Source organism: Chroicocephalus ridibundus, chromosome 1 (genome assembly GCF_963924245.1).
Source record: "Chroicocephalus ridibundus chromosome 1, bChrRid1.1, whole genome shotgun sequence".
NCBI classification, from domain to species: domain Eukaryota; kingdom Metazoa; phylum Chordata; class Aves; order Charadriiformes; family Laridae; genus Chroicocephalus; species Chroicocephalus ridibundus.
In genome coordinates this window covers 70,828,897-70,845,646 of record NC_086284.1, presented here as the reverse complement: position 1 = coordinate 70,845,646, position 16,750 = coordinate 70,828,897, and the positions used below count along the sequence as shown (strand labels likewise).

Below are 16,750 nucleotides of genomic sequence, written 5' to 3'. Positions count from 1 at the left end.
GTAAAAAAAATCCAGAAGTCTAAGAATTTATTCAATATTTGAAATGACAGTAAACTGGAAGTTCACAGAAACAGAGTTTGAACAGGGCACTTAAAAGACTTTATGTTCTGTGAGCTAGAAAGTTAAAAAATGTTTTAATATACATATTTTTCACATTTTCCTACTGTCATGAGGTAGATTGAATGGGGTTTTTTGTAAAGCAATTGATAAATTGCTTAAGACTATAAAGTGATCATTGTCTAGAAATGGACAATGTACTCTTTTTTTTTTTTCTTAAACAGCTTTGGTTGGGAATAAATGCGTTTTTGAACTGAACAAACATCGCTTCCTCTTTCTAGTTAAAAAGTGAATATATGATGTTTCTATTGGGGAACAGAAGGTCAGCAGTTCAATTTTATTTTCAGCATTTTATAGACAGTTTAAAGTGAAACCTCTTGAAAAGTAGGTAGCAGCGTTTCAAGGGATTAGCAGGAAAACGCAGCAATCCACAGTGATTCTGAGCTTTGTCCTTCTGTGTAAGATCAAGGTTAAACTTCTTATGTCTGAGGTCTGTTCTTTGTTTATACAATACATAAAGGTACTAACACTTCTAGTGAAGTATAATTCCTGCAGACCATTGAATGTTTGAGCTAGGGGAAAAGAAGCAGCAAGGCAAGAAAATCATGCAAACGCCTTTTTTTTTTTTTTTTTTTGTCTTGAAAGAAATTCAAGGATGTCTCCCTTATAAAATTTTGTGTTGTTCACCATATCTTGAGTGGCCGACTGTTTTAATTTCAAGGCGAGAAGGAAGGTTTATTGGTAGTGAGGATGAAAATGCATGAACAGTGATACACTTAATTTGTTCTTCCACAGAGCATGTTTCATCAGTCTGTCATATAGATAATATTACCTAAATGTCCTTTCAGTAGAGTGTCTGGGTTTTTTCTGTGATCTTGTGTGCTTGGCACCCTCCTGCCCCCTTTTTGTAAGGGATTATGGAGAGGTTGGGAGGTGTAAAATTATTTTATAATTTTGTCTAGTCTAGACACCTAATGTATGTTGTATTTTTCCTGGACTTTCCCCTCCTTGTATCTTGTTTTTTTTGTTTGTGCGTTTGTGTGGTTTTTTTCCCCCCATGTATTTCCAAATGTATAGGTAAGCTTGAATGTTATCTGCTGGGAGGAATGGAGAGAGAACGGTCCAGAGCAACATCAACAAACATTAAGCTTATCCCTGTCTCTGACTTCATAGAAACACACATAAACCAATGCGTAGATGTGGCCATTAATCGTTGCTGCTGTTTTAAAGGCGAGATGAGGTCTCTTTTCCCAAAAGCGAGGGTTGAGCTGTCTATTAGCTCTGTGGCTTTTCTGAAACTGCTTTTAAAAGAATTCAGAAAAAGGTGAGCCGATGCTCTTCTCTGAGCCTCTCTCTGTATTTATTTAAATGTGAGGCAGTGTCTGGGGTTCTGTGGTGTTTACTCTGCAGCCAAGAAACATAGGTCAAAAAAGCTGCCTTCTCCCTGTTTGTCTCATGCTGTTTGTAGCCGAAGGGTCCTAAGGTGTCCTCTCTGTGCAGTCTGGGTTTTACCATTGCTGTCTAGAATGTGGAAAACCATCCATCGCTCTTGGTGGCAATGCCTTCAAAATAAAGCAAGAAGCAGCTTTTTGCCCTAATAGTGTAAAAAGTCACTGCAGATTGCGTCATCCGCAATAGTTGCATCTGCGTAGGCTGCTCATGGAGGCAGAATGAGAACCTGTCTGCTGGTGGAGCTTGCAGCAACTGATGCACGAAAGGGAGTTTGAGGACAGATGGCGCGAGTATGTGGGGACTAAAGGCTGGAGGAAGGAGTTGGTAGGAAGGGATGTTAGCTGGCTGTCTGCGGTTGGAGTTGCCTTACATTCAGACTTCCCCCCCTCTTTTAACAGACTAAAACCAGCGATGATAACTTAGTAATTCACACTCCTTATGTTTTCTGATAAGTATATAATAAGAGGGCATGAAAAGATGCAAGTTTGTTATAGTCTTCAAAGATACAGGGAAATACCTTCTTCCAAAAATACCATCTGGGTTGGATGAAGTACTAATAAAATCATCTAACTACAAAAATCCTCGTCCTCAGTGTTTTTTGCCTGGTCTCTAGAAGGTTGCCAGTACCGTCTGTAAATCTTTGTGCTGCTTTCCAAATGAAATAAAAGTACAGATTTCTTAAAAACACCCCCTACCCCCTTCTCTCTCCCTGCCCATCCCACCCCAAACAAGCTGAAATATGTTTGTTTGTTTTTTTTAATCCCTTAAGGTTGTCCTTAGCCGTTTTCTTAATAGTCTTTCCATGTTTATGGAAAGACTTGAGCCAGGTTTTTATTTTAAGCCCTTTGCCCTGTGTGTTGGTGACCATACTCAGTTTTACCTTAGCTAAAGACCTATTGGAGTGTTTTCTCTGTAACTTCTGTTATTATCATTATCTATCTTTTAAGCGTAGGTAAATTATAAGGCTCCTAACTGGTATTGTGAAACCTTAACATCCGTTACTATAATACCAGCTTGTTCCTGTAGAATGCCAGTTTTTCTCCTTTGAAATAGAAATTTAAATTTAAATAATCTGTCAGAAGCTAAAAATGAACACTGCCTACTTTATAATAGGCATGCTGTTCCAGAAGGGGTATAGCAATATCCTTTTCTTTTTAAGTAAGACATCAAAAGATTTTTAAAAACTTAGCTTTCCGAAACAGCAGAGTTCTTATTGCATAAATAGGAAAGATAGTACTTAGTATTATGTGTTTTAAAGACTGTCACATTGATTAAGCGTTTGTATCTTGAGCTGCCCCACCACACCAGGAAATTTTGTGGCATAGAGTATTACTAATGAAATGAAAGAAATATTAAATGGGGAAGGTTAGCTCATATGAAGGTCGTAGCATGAAACAGAGTGAACATTGTATAAAATTAGGGTTGTATTACATGAATTAACAGAAGGCCAGAATTCAGATTTGTGTTCTTTTAGTGCTGCAGCAGCCTACCTTGTAACAGCCCCGATGGCTTTCTCTGTGTACCACTAGAGAGGCAGCAGACTGAAGTATCTGCTACTTTCCCAAATAAGTGTTAGCACTTTTTTTCTTATCTAATAATACTTCCCAGAGTCTTACTGTTATGACATCATTGTGTCCTTTTCTTGCAACTTCCACTTTTTCTGAAACCGTAAGCCCCAAATCATGAAGCTGTATTAGTGAATAATGGTCAGCTGTGACTATGAAGTGACCTTGGCTTACAAGAAGGGAGGGGAGATGTGAGCTGGGAGATCACCCTCACTGCATTTGTTGTGCTTTGGCAACCTCTGCCTTTGAGGGCTTCTCCGCTGCTCTTGCCTGGTAGACACTGGTGCTACACCTTCCTTCTGGGGTGGGTTTGGAGAGCTGGAAAGGGCTTTGTCGTCACCTACAGTCATCAGAGATGGTCATCGCCAAGACTCTGGGCTGCGGGCAAAACGTGTGGGTCTCGCTGAGGAGATGCCCGCTTTGTGATTCCCTTTCCTTAAACGGCGAGTTTACATTTTAAAAGATCATTTGAAGCAGTTCCTGCTTATTTCATTTGGGCAGGCTGATTCGTGTGATAGGCTTTGTGAAAACACGGTGTGGGATTTTTTTTTTTTTACAAACATCCTTTTATATGTTATTATATAAACATATATAACATGAAATTTCTTTTTTGTTGAATGGTAAAGTGCTGTACTGACTCCTTAGCAGGAAGGATGTATTTCTGGGCGTTTCCGATATGTATTCTCAACTATTTCTTTGTGTGTCTTTTTTTAAAAGACTTCTAAGCCACTTACAAGACAAAAAAACAAGCTTAACTTTTGTGCTGGATTGGAGCTACGCAGAAATTCGTTACCACTGAACTAGTCTTGAGGTTTCCTGTTTGCAGTTGTTCTGTAATGCGAGATACAAGGCGCCGGAGTGTAGCTGCTGTGGCATAAGAGATGGGGATATCAGATACGTTGTGGAGCCGAGAGGAGCAAACATTGCTTAGAAGCTGTCAGAGGCATCCGGTTGAAGAAACAAAACCCCAAACCTGGCAGCATTGTGCCCTGAAACAATGGCAGGCGATACAGAGGGGACGAGGGTTTGAGGTGCATGGGGGACAGGCTGTTGGGTAGCTTCAAGATGAAGTTACTTAGCTACTGCAGTTCTAAATTATCAGTTAATTAACATTAATCTTTCGCTTTTTTTGAAGACACAGCCCGCTTACATTTTAGCGAGAAGTATCCTCTAAAAAACCCGTACTTGGGGCGCCCGTAGAAGTGGGCCGTGGCAGGGCAGCACCTCCAACGTGATTAACGGTTCCACCGGGCTGTATCGCCCTCGCAGTTTTATCTATAATTATTGTGGCTTTCTTTCTCCTAAGTGACTCATAAGGAAAACGGGCACTTTTGCACCTCAGAACAAATGCCTTGGGACCTGCCAGAAAGGTTAATGGTGCCCGCTGAGCCGGCCTTTGAAGTCACCCCCGCGGCTGGGCCTGCCTGGCAGCTGGCTCTTAATCTGTGCGGGTTTGGGTAGGCCTAAATCAGGAGCTCAAATGAAGTGAAAAATGTACAGGAAAAAATAGTTTGTTCATGCTTATCTTCCTTAAAACCCTTCTAATAAGTACTAATTGCACATCCATAATCTGCTGGTATGCTCTGTGGGCTTTTAGAGGGGGTCCTTTCTTTCTTTCCTTTTATTTTTCTTTAGGATTAGTGTTCATCTCACTAGTTCGTGGTGTTATTAAGGATGTCTAATTTGTGCTTTCAAATTAGTGGCACAACTGTAACTCCCCAGAACTTCTTCATTGCTCCAAATTTTCCTCAGAGTTGACGCTAAAGCTGTAAAAGCTTTGTGGACAGTTCTTAATCTTGGGATTCATTTGAAGATTAAAAGTGTTTAATTTTTCTTATTATTTTTATACCCTAGTTATTGACAGAGAAGAAAATGGTTGTCACTGTAAAATAATCCAATAGCATAGAAATAAGTATTAAACATTTTTTTTCTTACATTACGTGCAGGAAACTTAATGTTCGGCCTAATTCTTTACTTATTCTATTGATAATATCTAATTTATTCCAGATGCAGTTTAATGACTTTTTATGGTTCTTAATGAGCTGAGCTGCACTTCTTTTGATACCTTCAGTTTGCATTTCCTGACTTGAGCTTGTTGCTATCAGTTTTTCCTTTTCAAAGAAAGGACACAGAAAACCTCTAGAGCTTTTTACATCACTTTTTAAACAGAATATTCTTTTAACCTTGTAATACTTCATTCATAAATGCTAAATTGTGGGAGTAGGTTGGGAAATGTAATAAAATGTTCCTCCTTTGCAGTGGATTTATTGCCATCTTTGTTCATGTTTATTCTTTACAGTTTCCACTCATCCTTGCTTTCAGCTTTGTAAAACTGACCCTCCTAAAGTACCGACAGAAGCTTCTATTGATTGTGACTGTGTCTTCAGTTTGCACATCAAAGTAAATTAGATAATAATCTCTTGCACTTACTCAGCTATCACTTTTAGTTCAGTAGTCAATGCATCCTAATGAGACCTAATAGTGAAATACCCCAAATTAATTGTCAAGCTTGTGTTAAAACCGTCAGCAATTTAGGCAGCCCAGGTATGTGGGTTTTTTTCTGCTCGGGTATCGGTTTGACACCTCAAAACTGCATAGCCAGATGATGAACGTTTAGTCACTACAGCTATTTAGTTAACTTTCTTTAAAAGACGGGAGAAGTATTCTTACAGTAATTTTTGGTGCAGTGACCTCTTTCCAAATAAATGTGTCCCTTGAGGTGGATTGACGCACATTACATGCAATATTAAAGTGTTAAACTGCAGAAGCAGTTAGACATGGTGGCCTTTATGTGATCCATCTTCATTTGTCTGAGCACCAGCAAATAGCCTGTGTAGCAAAGCATGGAAAGGGTTTTACTGGTTTTAACATGGGGCACTGTTTGCCATAATTTGTGTCAGCTTGTTTACTCTTTTTTTATACTTCCGCATTTTGAGATTTTCTTGTAGCAATCATTAGAAATAGTATATTTTACTTGTTTTAAGTTAACTTTGGACTTTGCCTGAAGGAGATGATACTTTCCCATTTTTACAAACATGCATACTTTAAGTGTCAAAAATGCTGTGTTCTACTGGAAATAGCTAAAAGTATCGCCAAAAGGTGCATTCTTTTACCACAAGTTTTCATTTGAATTCACATTTCTGTTCTTTTTAATGCCTTCTGAGCTCTGTCTTTGAGTTTGGTGCTCACTGATCCTCAAGAACAGAGTGAAACAATCTCAAATGCAGAGATGCACTTTTTTGAAACGTTTCTGTATGTCAAAACTATTCACTCAGGCTGATTAAAACAAACAAAAAAACAAAACAAAAAAAAAAAAACAAAAAAAACCCAACTAACCACACACCCACACACACCACAAAGAAAACAACTAAGTGAAAACAAAGCTTCAAACCTCCTGAAACAGTAGGCAGGCTAATCAGAGATTGCATCTTCATAAGAAAGCTTCAGACTTAGCGTGTACTTCAGATAAAGTGTTTTAATACAAATTATTCTACTAACATAATCCAGTAAGCACATCCGGTCACTGTAAAAGAGGCCTTGATAGAAAGAGACTTTTTTTTTTTAATTTTCCACAACTGTGTTACCTTAGAAGACCAAATATTGCCTGTTTGCTTCTGAAAGATTAATCAAGTGGACACCAGATAGCTGGCCCATCACTGCAGAGTTCAATACCCATTTTGATTTCCAGAGTTTGGGGGCAGCAGAAGAGGTTGTTCAGCCTTCAAATCTTAGAGCAAACCATGATATGTCATTAGTTATCTTTTAATTCTCCCAAGACAATTAACTAAATATTGTACAGTAATTATGTCTTATGTAATACCATATAACAATTATGTGTTTTATGCTCATCATTGTCATGTAAAAGCCTCCGTATCCATTTAGTACCTTTCTTTCAGTGTGTTTTAAGAGGACATCCAATTCCAGAACAGTCTGTTATATCAATTGTCACTTCCTATTAATAGACTTTTTGCTTGTTCCCTTGGTGAGGGATTAAATTTCAAGCATTACTGTCAGTCATTTTTCAGACATGTTTCTTTTTTGCAAAATAAGTTGTGAACAGGGGGAGCAACTGCTGCTTTTCTCACTGCATCGTTAAAGATCAACCATACCTCCCGTTTGCGGTATCCTAACTAACTGTGTCCCTGACGTAACCCTGAGTCTTCCTCCTGAAGGCAGGAGATGCTGCTTTTCTGCCCATCATTGGGTCAGGGCGTTAAACTAGTGGGAGTGTTAACTTATGTCAGTCTACAGAAGATTCTAGTTCAGGTGGCATGCTGGGATGGATCCTTTATCATTGTAGGAGAAACATATATGGGGGGGAAAAAAAATAATCCGGGCCTGATAAAAGAAGATGAGATCTGCGTAACAATTATATATAGTTTGATATTTAAAATAACATCAGATTTCCCATGAAAAATCACGAGCATATTTACTAGGGAGCAAATTCTCTTAAGTTCTACATTTAAGTTTCCATAGTCTCGAATATTGTTTGCATAGTTTAGTTTTAAGCATTGTTTCAAAACGGCATAGCTGTTTGTTTGTCTTTGCGGGTATTTTTTCAGCCATTGATAACTTTTGAATCGATAGTTTGTTGAGCATAGCCTTTTCCTTTCTGGACTTTTCTGATACAGTCTATGCAGGAGCTGCAGTAGTAGATATTCCACTGATGTCTGCCTTTGTTCTGCCTTAGGGTTAGCAAATGTCCCTCACCTGTCTGAGAAGGCTTTCAGTACAGTCTTCTTATGACTGACTTTACCTTGGCTGGGTTTTTGTTCACTATCTTCCCAGCCTGGCAGGTTTTTCGGTTTTCCCTCTCTCTCCCAAGCACGTTTTTTGTGTTAGAACGTTTTACATGTGGTTCTGCAGTAGGGCAAGAAGACAGGACTCGTCTCCTAACAAAACCTAAATTGGAGGGAAGAAACAAAGTGTCTGAAAGTACCTGAGCTCCATCTAATTAGTTGTAACATTTCAGCAGAGCAATATTGGTAAAATAAATTAGTTTGCGTCCGCTGCTAGGAAGTGCTGGCTTTAAAAGGGATTGGAAGTGTGTATTGGTCACATAGTTAATACAAGAATTACCTTTCGAGGGTCTGGGTTCTGGAGTTTTGTTTGTTTGCTTGTTTAGTGGGGGGTCTTTGGGCTTTTTGCCTTTTTTTTTTTTCTTTTTATTTAAAAAACTGCAGTTGGAAGTTGGATTGCCGTAAAAGTGAAGCAAATGACTGCTTGATACAGTAAGCTAAAGCCCAAGGCCATACATATGCTTTTTAAAGCAAAACAATCTTGTACTGAGAAATGGCTGTGTTACGTTTCATAAATTTACAGTTCCTTGCATAGGTCTTTCAAAGCTTTTCACTGGTACTTCTTAAAGTGGGGGGGGTATTATCCTATCGGCTATGAGGCGAAGACTCTGTATTTAAGCGCTGGAACTTTTGAGCTTTTTGAGGAGGAACATTCCAGAAGATTGTACACTCTTAGCAGTAATGGTTTTTCATTTTCTTGATGTGAAGGAGTCTTGTGTTAACATTAGAATCTATGAGGACTCTGATATTTTTTTTATTGTGCAGTCTATAAGCAAAATAGTTAAGAAATTCCAAGCACGTGTTGAGTTTTTATGGGGTGCTCAGATGCTTTGGAAGGTTGTATTACTGTTTTTTCCTTATGTTTTTCCCCAAATCTAGTTATGTCATTTGCTTCTAATCTTTTGTTTGGCACACAGCTGTGTTGCAGAAGTATTTCAAAACTATTAATTCTACATCCCCCCTTCTGGGGAACAAATGTGTCCTTATTCACATACAAGGAAATCTTAGCTCTGCAAATGTCACAGGAAGAACCTTATTGTCCTTGATGGAGCCAGTCTAATGATGTAACCAGAAGAAAGTAATTTTAAGAACTGTAGTACTAATTCCCCCCATTAAAGAAAAACAAAAAACAAAACAAAACCAAAAAACAACCAAAAAAACCAACCACAAAACGAAGCAACAAAAAAAACCCCACTACCCAAACCCTAAAAAAACAGTGCAACCGAACTCCTCCACAGACATGCATACATCTTTAAATGACCAAATGTTTAGCTGCAATTATATGATGCATTTTGGCTGGTTATAATCCTGTCCCCAGTTGAGTAGGAATGCGTGTGCCATTAAACATTCAGCAAAACCTGGAGTATTTTACTGAAATGGGTTCTGCGTGAGCGTGCCACTTGAGAAACTTGGCTTCCCCATGCTTCTGCCAAAATTGCATCATGCAAGGGGTCTGCTTGTGAAATGACATTGTTTCCCATGCAGAGTGGCAGTTTTACACATCAACAATAACTGGAATTGTAGAAATCAGGTAGCCTGAGGTTCCCTGTCCTGAGTGAATTTCGGAGGACTGTATAGTTGCCGTCGTCAGCCCTGACGTGTGGTCTCTTCCCGTGCTTCTGTCCTTGCCCAACACCTTAGGGAAACACTTGGTGACTCTTACAACACGGGCCAATTATTTTTTGCTTCAGAGGGATGGGAAGAGTTTAATAGCTTTCTGTGAGTCGCTAGTCAAATATTATGCCTAATGTGTTTTTTATTATTAATATACTGTACTATTGATAGATAATTTTAACTTGCCTGTGTTGTGAAAATAACCTTTTTAGAAGTGGAGCCTGTGTGGTGGCAACATCAGCTAACTGCATTGATGGTGTCCTATTTCTTCATGTTCTCCATGTCCCCAGGAACAGTAAGAATTGACCATTTTACAATTGCTGAGATAAAATAAACCAATCTAAACTGGAAAGAGAGATCATATTGACAACACTGGCCTCCAGAACGTGCTTGATTGCAGTCCCCCTGTGGCTACATCAGCTTATCGACCTGCAGGCTATCTGTCCATTTTATGTGAGTCAGAAACCAGGGCAGTTTATTGGAGACTGCGGTCCAAAGCTCAGGCTCTCCTATGTCATTGTCAGATGGGATTATTATTTTAGGGTAAAAAAATTGTTGAAGGGTGTAGTGATTTATTTCTTGTAAACTCATCAATTCCACCTGCATAAGTCACAGCCTGTTTGAACTGTAAGGGTTGTGTTTATTCTCAATTATTCAAAACATAGTAACTTGTTTCTGAATTTATCTTGGGACTCTCAGCTATGCAAACTCACATTGGAACGCTGTTTTAATTTTTGTATGTTCCTTTTTGTTTTCTAATTGGAAAATGAGAACTTAAGCCTGTTGATTTCAGCTTCGGATTTTCAAAAATGTCATCCTACCTTGGCCATGAGGGGTGACGTTGCTGGTGCTTTCCAGAGCTTTGCTGTCAAATAGTTTAGCAACTATAGCTCAACCCTATACGGTGCTCTTCTGGAAACAAAAATAGTAAGAGGCGGCTATTAAATTATAATAGAGTCCTATTTTTCTTTGAAAGAGTAGACTGCTTGGCTGTCTAGTTTTTTTAATTATCTTTTTGTCACCTAAACTATTAGGTATCAGAGTTCATAGGGTTGTGGACTGCTAAGAACTAGGCAACAAAGTCAAATCATGTTAAAAATATCCTTGGACATTAGTAGTTTAAAGTACTCTGGGACGTGTTTCCACTACTGTGTACTTTAAAGGAAATCTACAGCTTTTACTTAAAAAAAAAAAAAAAAAAAAAAAAAAAAAAAAAAAAATCTGCTACATTGATTTTCAAATATATTCTTACCTCCCAGTCTCTCCCATCCTCCTTCACTTCCCTCTTCCCCCAAAAAACCCTGTCAGCAAGTAGAAAATTTTAGGTAACTTTTCAGAATTTAGAGGATAAAATCAACGTGTTTTGGTTGGCATTGTAATATGTTTGGATGTCACTGGCATGGGACTTTTCTCTTTCTTGCACACTATTGTGCTCCCTCATGTTGTTCCCAGTAATGACTGGGATGCGTAGGAAAACATGGAAGCATACAGCTGTCTTTATGCAGCTGACAAATAGCTTTGGAAAAGATCATTCTTGTTACAGGTAAGTAAAAAAAAAAAAAAAAAACAAAAACCCAACTCATTCAGTCTTAACAGAAATCTGTGTAAGTTTCAGGTTGGGAAGAAAGGAAATGCAGTCGAGGAAAGCACAGTGGATACTCTTCACGCCACTGACTTGTGTCTGGTGCAGGACTGCAGTGAACCGGGATCTTCCCGGGAGCAAAGGCTTCTCGTAAAATGCAGTCTTGTGCTGCCTGCAGAGAACATTGTGAGCAAGGGCTTACTAAAGAGAGTACCCTCTTCTTGGTGGCAGATTTCTCTGCCGAGTTACATTGCTTCTTGAAGTATTTTTAAATTCCTACAAAAAAAAGAATGGATAACTTTGTTTAAATGCAAAAAAACCCACATATAAATGATATGTTAGTATGAGGATGAGAAACTAGGGCAGAAGGAAAGTATATTTTTGGAATGCTGCTGTTTTTGTTTTTTTTTCTCAGATCAGAACTTTAATTGCCAGGTGTGGGATAGTTTTATAGTGCTATATGCAAAAACTAAATCGGTTTTATAAATTAGCCTTTATTAATGTATATCTGAATAATGTTTTATATACATTCAGAGGAAGTGAGCGTAATACATTATAACTAGAATTTACTATTGAGGTGTTGTCATATTTTAGTGGCAGAAAAAGCAAGAAAGGTCAATAGGACTTCCCTTATTTTTAAAAGAGGAGATCCAATCTATGAGTTTTTCTCTGTATGACATTCTCATTTTGCCTTACCCTTTTCTTGCTTATTTCAGAAGAACTCAAAGAAAAACCTGAGTAAGGATTACATGATATAATTTACCGATGAGCATGTTTTAATATTTCCTTGCAGAAGGACTCCATGAAAGATGACAGAAGAAGTTATTGTTATTGCAAAGTGGGATTACACTGCACAGCAGGACCAAGAACTTGACATCAAGAAAAATGAGCGTCTTTGGCTATTAGATGATTCCAAGACATGGTGGAGGGTAAGAAACGCGGCCAACAAAACGGGATATGTGCCATCAAATTATGTGGAGCGAAAAAACAGCTTGAAGAAAGGTTCTCTGGTTAAAAATCTAAAAGACACATTGGGTAAGTACTTTTTGTATTTTGGAAGAAGTTTAGTAGACATGATGGGTTTCAGATTGGGAATGTAATGTTGCATATAAATATTTTTAACATGCTTGTTTGGATTTTCTGAATCCTTAGTGTGAGGTGACATGGTGGATCATGGAGGGAGGGAGAGAGCAAGCAGGGGCGGGAGGAGAATCATGTGGAAAAATCTTAACAGGTTTTCTCGTATCACATCCAGGAGAATAAGATGTTAGTTTTGTTCCAGTTTGTCAGAGGTTGTGTATTCTCAGTGGCTGAAGAACTGTGTTTTCATTGAGATATCAACTGCTGATTGTCTCCTCTCATGCCAAGTCCTCTCACTCAGAAGTAGAAGGATGTAAACTGGATTGTTCAGCATAGCTATCATAGCAAAGCTGAATCACTGTATGCATGGGATTGTATGATGTGGCTATGTGCAGTGTCAGGAGTTAAGTTCCTGTGGGCCCAGGCGTTTCTTCTGCTTCCAACTCCTTAATATGTACTCTATTCTATACTTGCACATAAATTCTTCACAACTATGTATCACATGTATAAAATAATATACTTTTGAAAAAATTTGAGTGTATTTTGAAGAAATATATTTGGAAGTCATGTGACATGAATTTTTTTGTCTTTATTTTTGCAATGATTTTTAATGGCCTTAAATTACTAGAAAATAAAAGGCTTTGCATATGGCTAGAAAAAGTTAAACATAGCAGTAAGTGATCATTTTACTTATAGAGGCAAAAAAACCCCCAAAACTCTACTAGTGGTATTTTGGGATTCAATGAATAAAACAGAAACAGATATGCACCTGGAGGTGTTTTGAGGTTATTTTTTGCTTGTGTTTTGGTTTTTGCCTGTGTTTTGTGAAGTCTGCCATAGGGCAAACTTGCTCTGTTGCAGTTTGCTGCAAAAAATACTGGCTCTTCAACAGAAAAATTAGAATTTGAGATTGGACTTGGTAGAAAGCAAAAAGTTTCACTTAAAAATAACGTGGCAATAGCTCGTGTAGGTTTATCGCAGGCGTCCTGTGCTAGTGTTGTGTCTCACAGGTTAGGTTTCTCGGTCACTACTTCATTACAGTGTCCTCTATTGCTGAGCTGCCATAAAGTACGTGATAATTGAGGGCTACAGGATGGGTGGCAGGCAAACAAGGTTATCACAAGATTTGCGATAGTAATATTGAAAATCGTAGGCTTTTCTACAGGTACTCTTGGAATATACTCATTACAGTGCCAGCAAGTGTTACTATGCCTTCTCAAAGATTTGTTTAAAGAATAAGCTCCAACATCAATTAACTAGTTAAAATCGAAATCCCAGTTGTGACTTTAAGCTCCTTTTATATGGATTTATGTTATTTAAAATACATACATACATATATATTTTGTCTAAAAGCTGCTTTATGAAAGGATTGCATTTCTGTTGTGAACATATCAAGTGTTTGTGTAAAATGCGGACAGTATTTACTTGATATAAAGAAACACATTTTTATTTATATCCAACAGAAAGGTGTTTAAGTGAAGGAACAGAGATGTGTCCTAGCATATATACATGTTTACCTCCCTGATCTTAACAAAGCTGCGTGCTGCAGGATGCTTCACTTCATTATGGTGGCGACTGATGAAACAGTGTGAGAAAATAGTTTGGTGGTTTCACGGCCGAGCCTTTGCATACGTCGCATCTTCCAAACCTCAGCCCTTTGCACAGACTTACACAGGTTTTTAAGTTCTGAAGGACTGTTACAATCTACTGATTCCCCTGTACTTTTTCAAATAGTTTTCTCGATGCGTTTGTTCAGCCGAGGCAGAAAATAACATGTGGTGGAGCCTAGCTTTTTCTTTTGTGGTGACCACATGTAGCTGTTAAACATACAGAGTGCAAAGCACCTCATGCTCGCACATCCTGTGACAGTGAGAAACTGCCTCAGCCATACCCAACCCACAAATTGGCTCAGGATATTCTTAACACCCCCCAAAAATGTTGGTGCTTAAGAGTATTCTTTTTTTTTATAGTTTAAGTGAACTGCTTAGCATAATGAAACTTAGGTCTGTGCTGTGCACCACGTATCTCTACAATTTTCTTTTTACCTTTCCTGAATTGGAGTCCTCAACTAAACTATAGTCTTTAAGTCTTACTTGTCGTCTTGTACGGTAATTTCCTATTCAGAACAAGAAGAGCATGTGTCTTTCCTTGGAGGATCCTTTGTTCTGAGAGGCCATAAAAAAATGCACTTTTTTTTCCTTTTTTTAACAAAGGCTTGCAAATTGCAAGGCTGATGCTTGATCTAGTGAAACAGCGTTTGAAAGTTTTGCTGCGCGCAGTGAAACAAGTTCTTAAGTTCTCTTTATAGAAATACGTCTATTTGTCTCATCAAACGTGCCTTTCCTAAGATCACAAGAAAATTCACATTAAAATACCCGCGAACCCAGCACAGATGGGAGTGGCGGTCAGGAGCATTAGTCCTTAAACCAAACCTGTTTCCAGCTTCAATCTTGAAGCTATTACCAAAATGTCGGGTACTGAACTGAAAATAAAAATAAAAAATTGTCATTTAATACTCAGCCAATAATGAATGTTAAGTCTTGTGAAATCTCAGGAGAGAAAGAGCAGACCCTTAGCTGCTTCCAGTGACAAGGCTAGCAGGCTTTTAAGGAGAGGGACCTGACATACCTGGACCCACCTTTCATAGTTGTGGTTCTCCAGCAAACGGAGCAATCCCATGGAGATGTGCTTTTCCCTACCTCTTCTTTAATCGATTACATTTCCTTGCGTTCAAACATATTTCATCTGAAAGCATTGTTATCGCACAAATGATGTAGTGTGTTGTCTATGTGATAGCCCATAGCTATCTGCCACTCCTGTGCTTATCCACTGTAATTACCGGTGGTTGATTTATAAATCCTTCTAGATATTCAATAAATATGAAAAGTACCAGCCATAGTTCAAATTGTGGCAGACACCATAAGAGCTATTACTGTTTAATTAATAGTCGCCATAGTTGGCTGTTGAAGGTGCATCATCTAAATAGTTCTTAATCCATTTAGTCCGTGTTCTAATGAAAGTTTATGGCACCAGTTAATACATCAGTGTCTTATACATAAAAAGCCAAATACACTATGAAAGTTTACTACCTTTACAAAGCTGCCTTTATCAGGAAAACTTTTAATCTCATCAGAGAATGAAGTCATGCCTTCTAATTTTCCTGGAACTCAGTTGACCGTCATTAATTGGATCTCAGTCCTTGAATATGTTATTAATAGAATCCCATCAGCTTTACCATTGTTTGGCTTGTGGTTGGTGGAAGGTTAATGGGTGTGTGGGTACCTAGAACACGCAGCTTGGGGGTTTAAAACATCAGCCCGTTTTCAGCAATTTCTTAAGGCTTATGGAATTTCCATTGTATTTTACCTTTTTTTTTTTTTTTTTTAAAAAAAGCACATCAGGAAATAAAACGTGCTCAGAGCCAGCTCTTTTAAATGTGTCAGGTGCATGTTAAAATGCTGATTAACACTTGATTAGCATATGTACATTAAATCAGTTACTTGTGGACTGAAAAACAGCTCACCTCAAATCTCAAATGACCCGTAGTAATTTCTGACTTTTGGATCATCCAACATCTTTTTACAAAACAATAGCCTTTTCTGCACCATTCACTTATTCCGTATATGGTATCTTCTTTTAGTCATGTCATCTGGGAATTTTTCCAAAACCTTTAGCTTTCCTTAAGTGACTTGGAGACATTTCTAGACTTGTAATTTTTCTGTTGATGCCGGTCTGTTTTTATCACTTTTCTGTTTGATACATGTTACTTCTGCATTTATAAATCTCTTTCTTGAGTGAACTCTAAGGGATATATAGCTACAGCAGACCAGTTTTAATTATGGAAATGTAGCGTATAGGCCACCTATTAAGTCTTTTAAATGATTCATCTTCTCATTCCCTTTTTTGTCTTAACTGAGTGATACTGCGAGTAAAAAGTTAATGGCAATTTAGCCATTTCAAATTACCCTCTTCTGTTTGCTCATATTGAATGAAATCTGCTAATTATTACTATTCTTAAGGCAAAAGCCAGCTTCCAGGCCTGTGATTAAAATTTCATCTTCATTCATTATAATGAAGTTTAAAATAGTTTCTTTGTACAGCATTTCTTTTATGGGGAGGGTATTTTTTTTTTATACATTTCAATTAAGTCTTGCTAAGCCAGAGGCCTCCAGCATGTGTCTTCCAAACTGTAATTTTCTGAAATATAGTTCTTCCCATGCACTGGGGGTGGGAAGGAATTCCCGTACCCATTTGGATGGAGAGGGTGTTTGCCAGCACCACCCCCAGAGCTGCCTCTGACCGCGGCTCCACGGGTTTCCCCTTCTGCAGCAAAGATGATCTCTACGCTTGCTGGTTCATCTCTGTCGTGCCGAACAGAAACCTTATCTGAAAGAAGCAATAATAATTAGGAAGCCAGTTGTTTGTGTAAGCAAAATAAAACTTCTGCATTTTTTCCGTCCCTTTGCAAGTCATTTTCCTGGCAACAGCACAACTCCCCAGGCAGCAGCATGCCACGGGTGACTGATGCGTGCGATCCAGCAGCAGGGTGCCATTTTCATGGGAATCCATGATTTTCTGACTGTTACTGCTTTTGCTTCACA

At 38.3% G+C, this 16,750-nt stretch overlaps 1 protein-coding gene across 1 annotated transcript in view; it reads left to right on the top strand.

The window, feature by feature from the left end:
• The window catches only part of NCK2 (NCK adaptor protein 2), an 88,113-nt gene that overhangs the window by 43,204 nt on the left and 28,159 nt on the right, over window positions 1-16,750 (top strand). Inside the window, exon 3 of the mRNA XM_063338837.1 lies at window positions 11,863-12,104. Coding sequence (XP_063194907.1) covers window positions 11,879-12,104 — 226 coding nt within the window. The 5' untranslated portion in view covers window positions 11,863-11,878. The remainder of the gene's footprint in view (window positions 1-11,862; window positions 12,105-16,750) is intronic.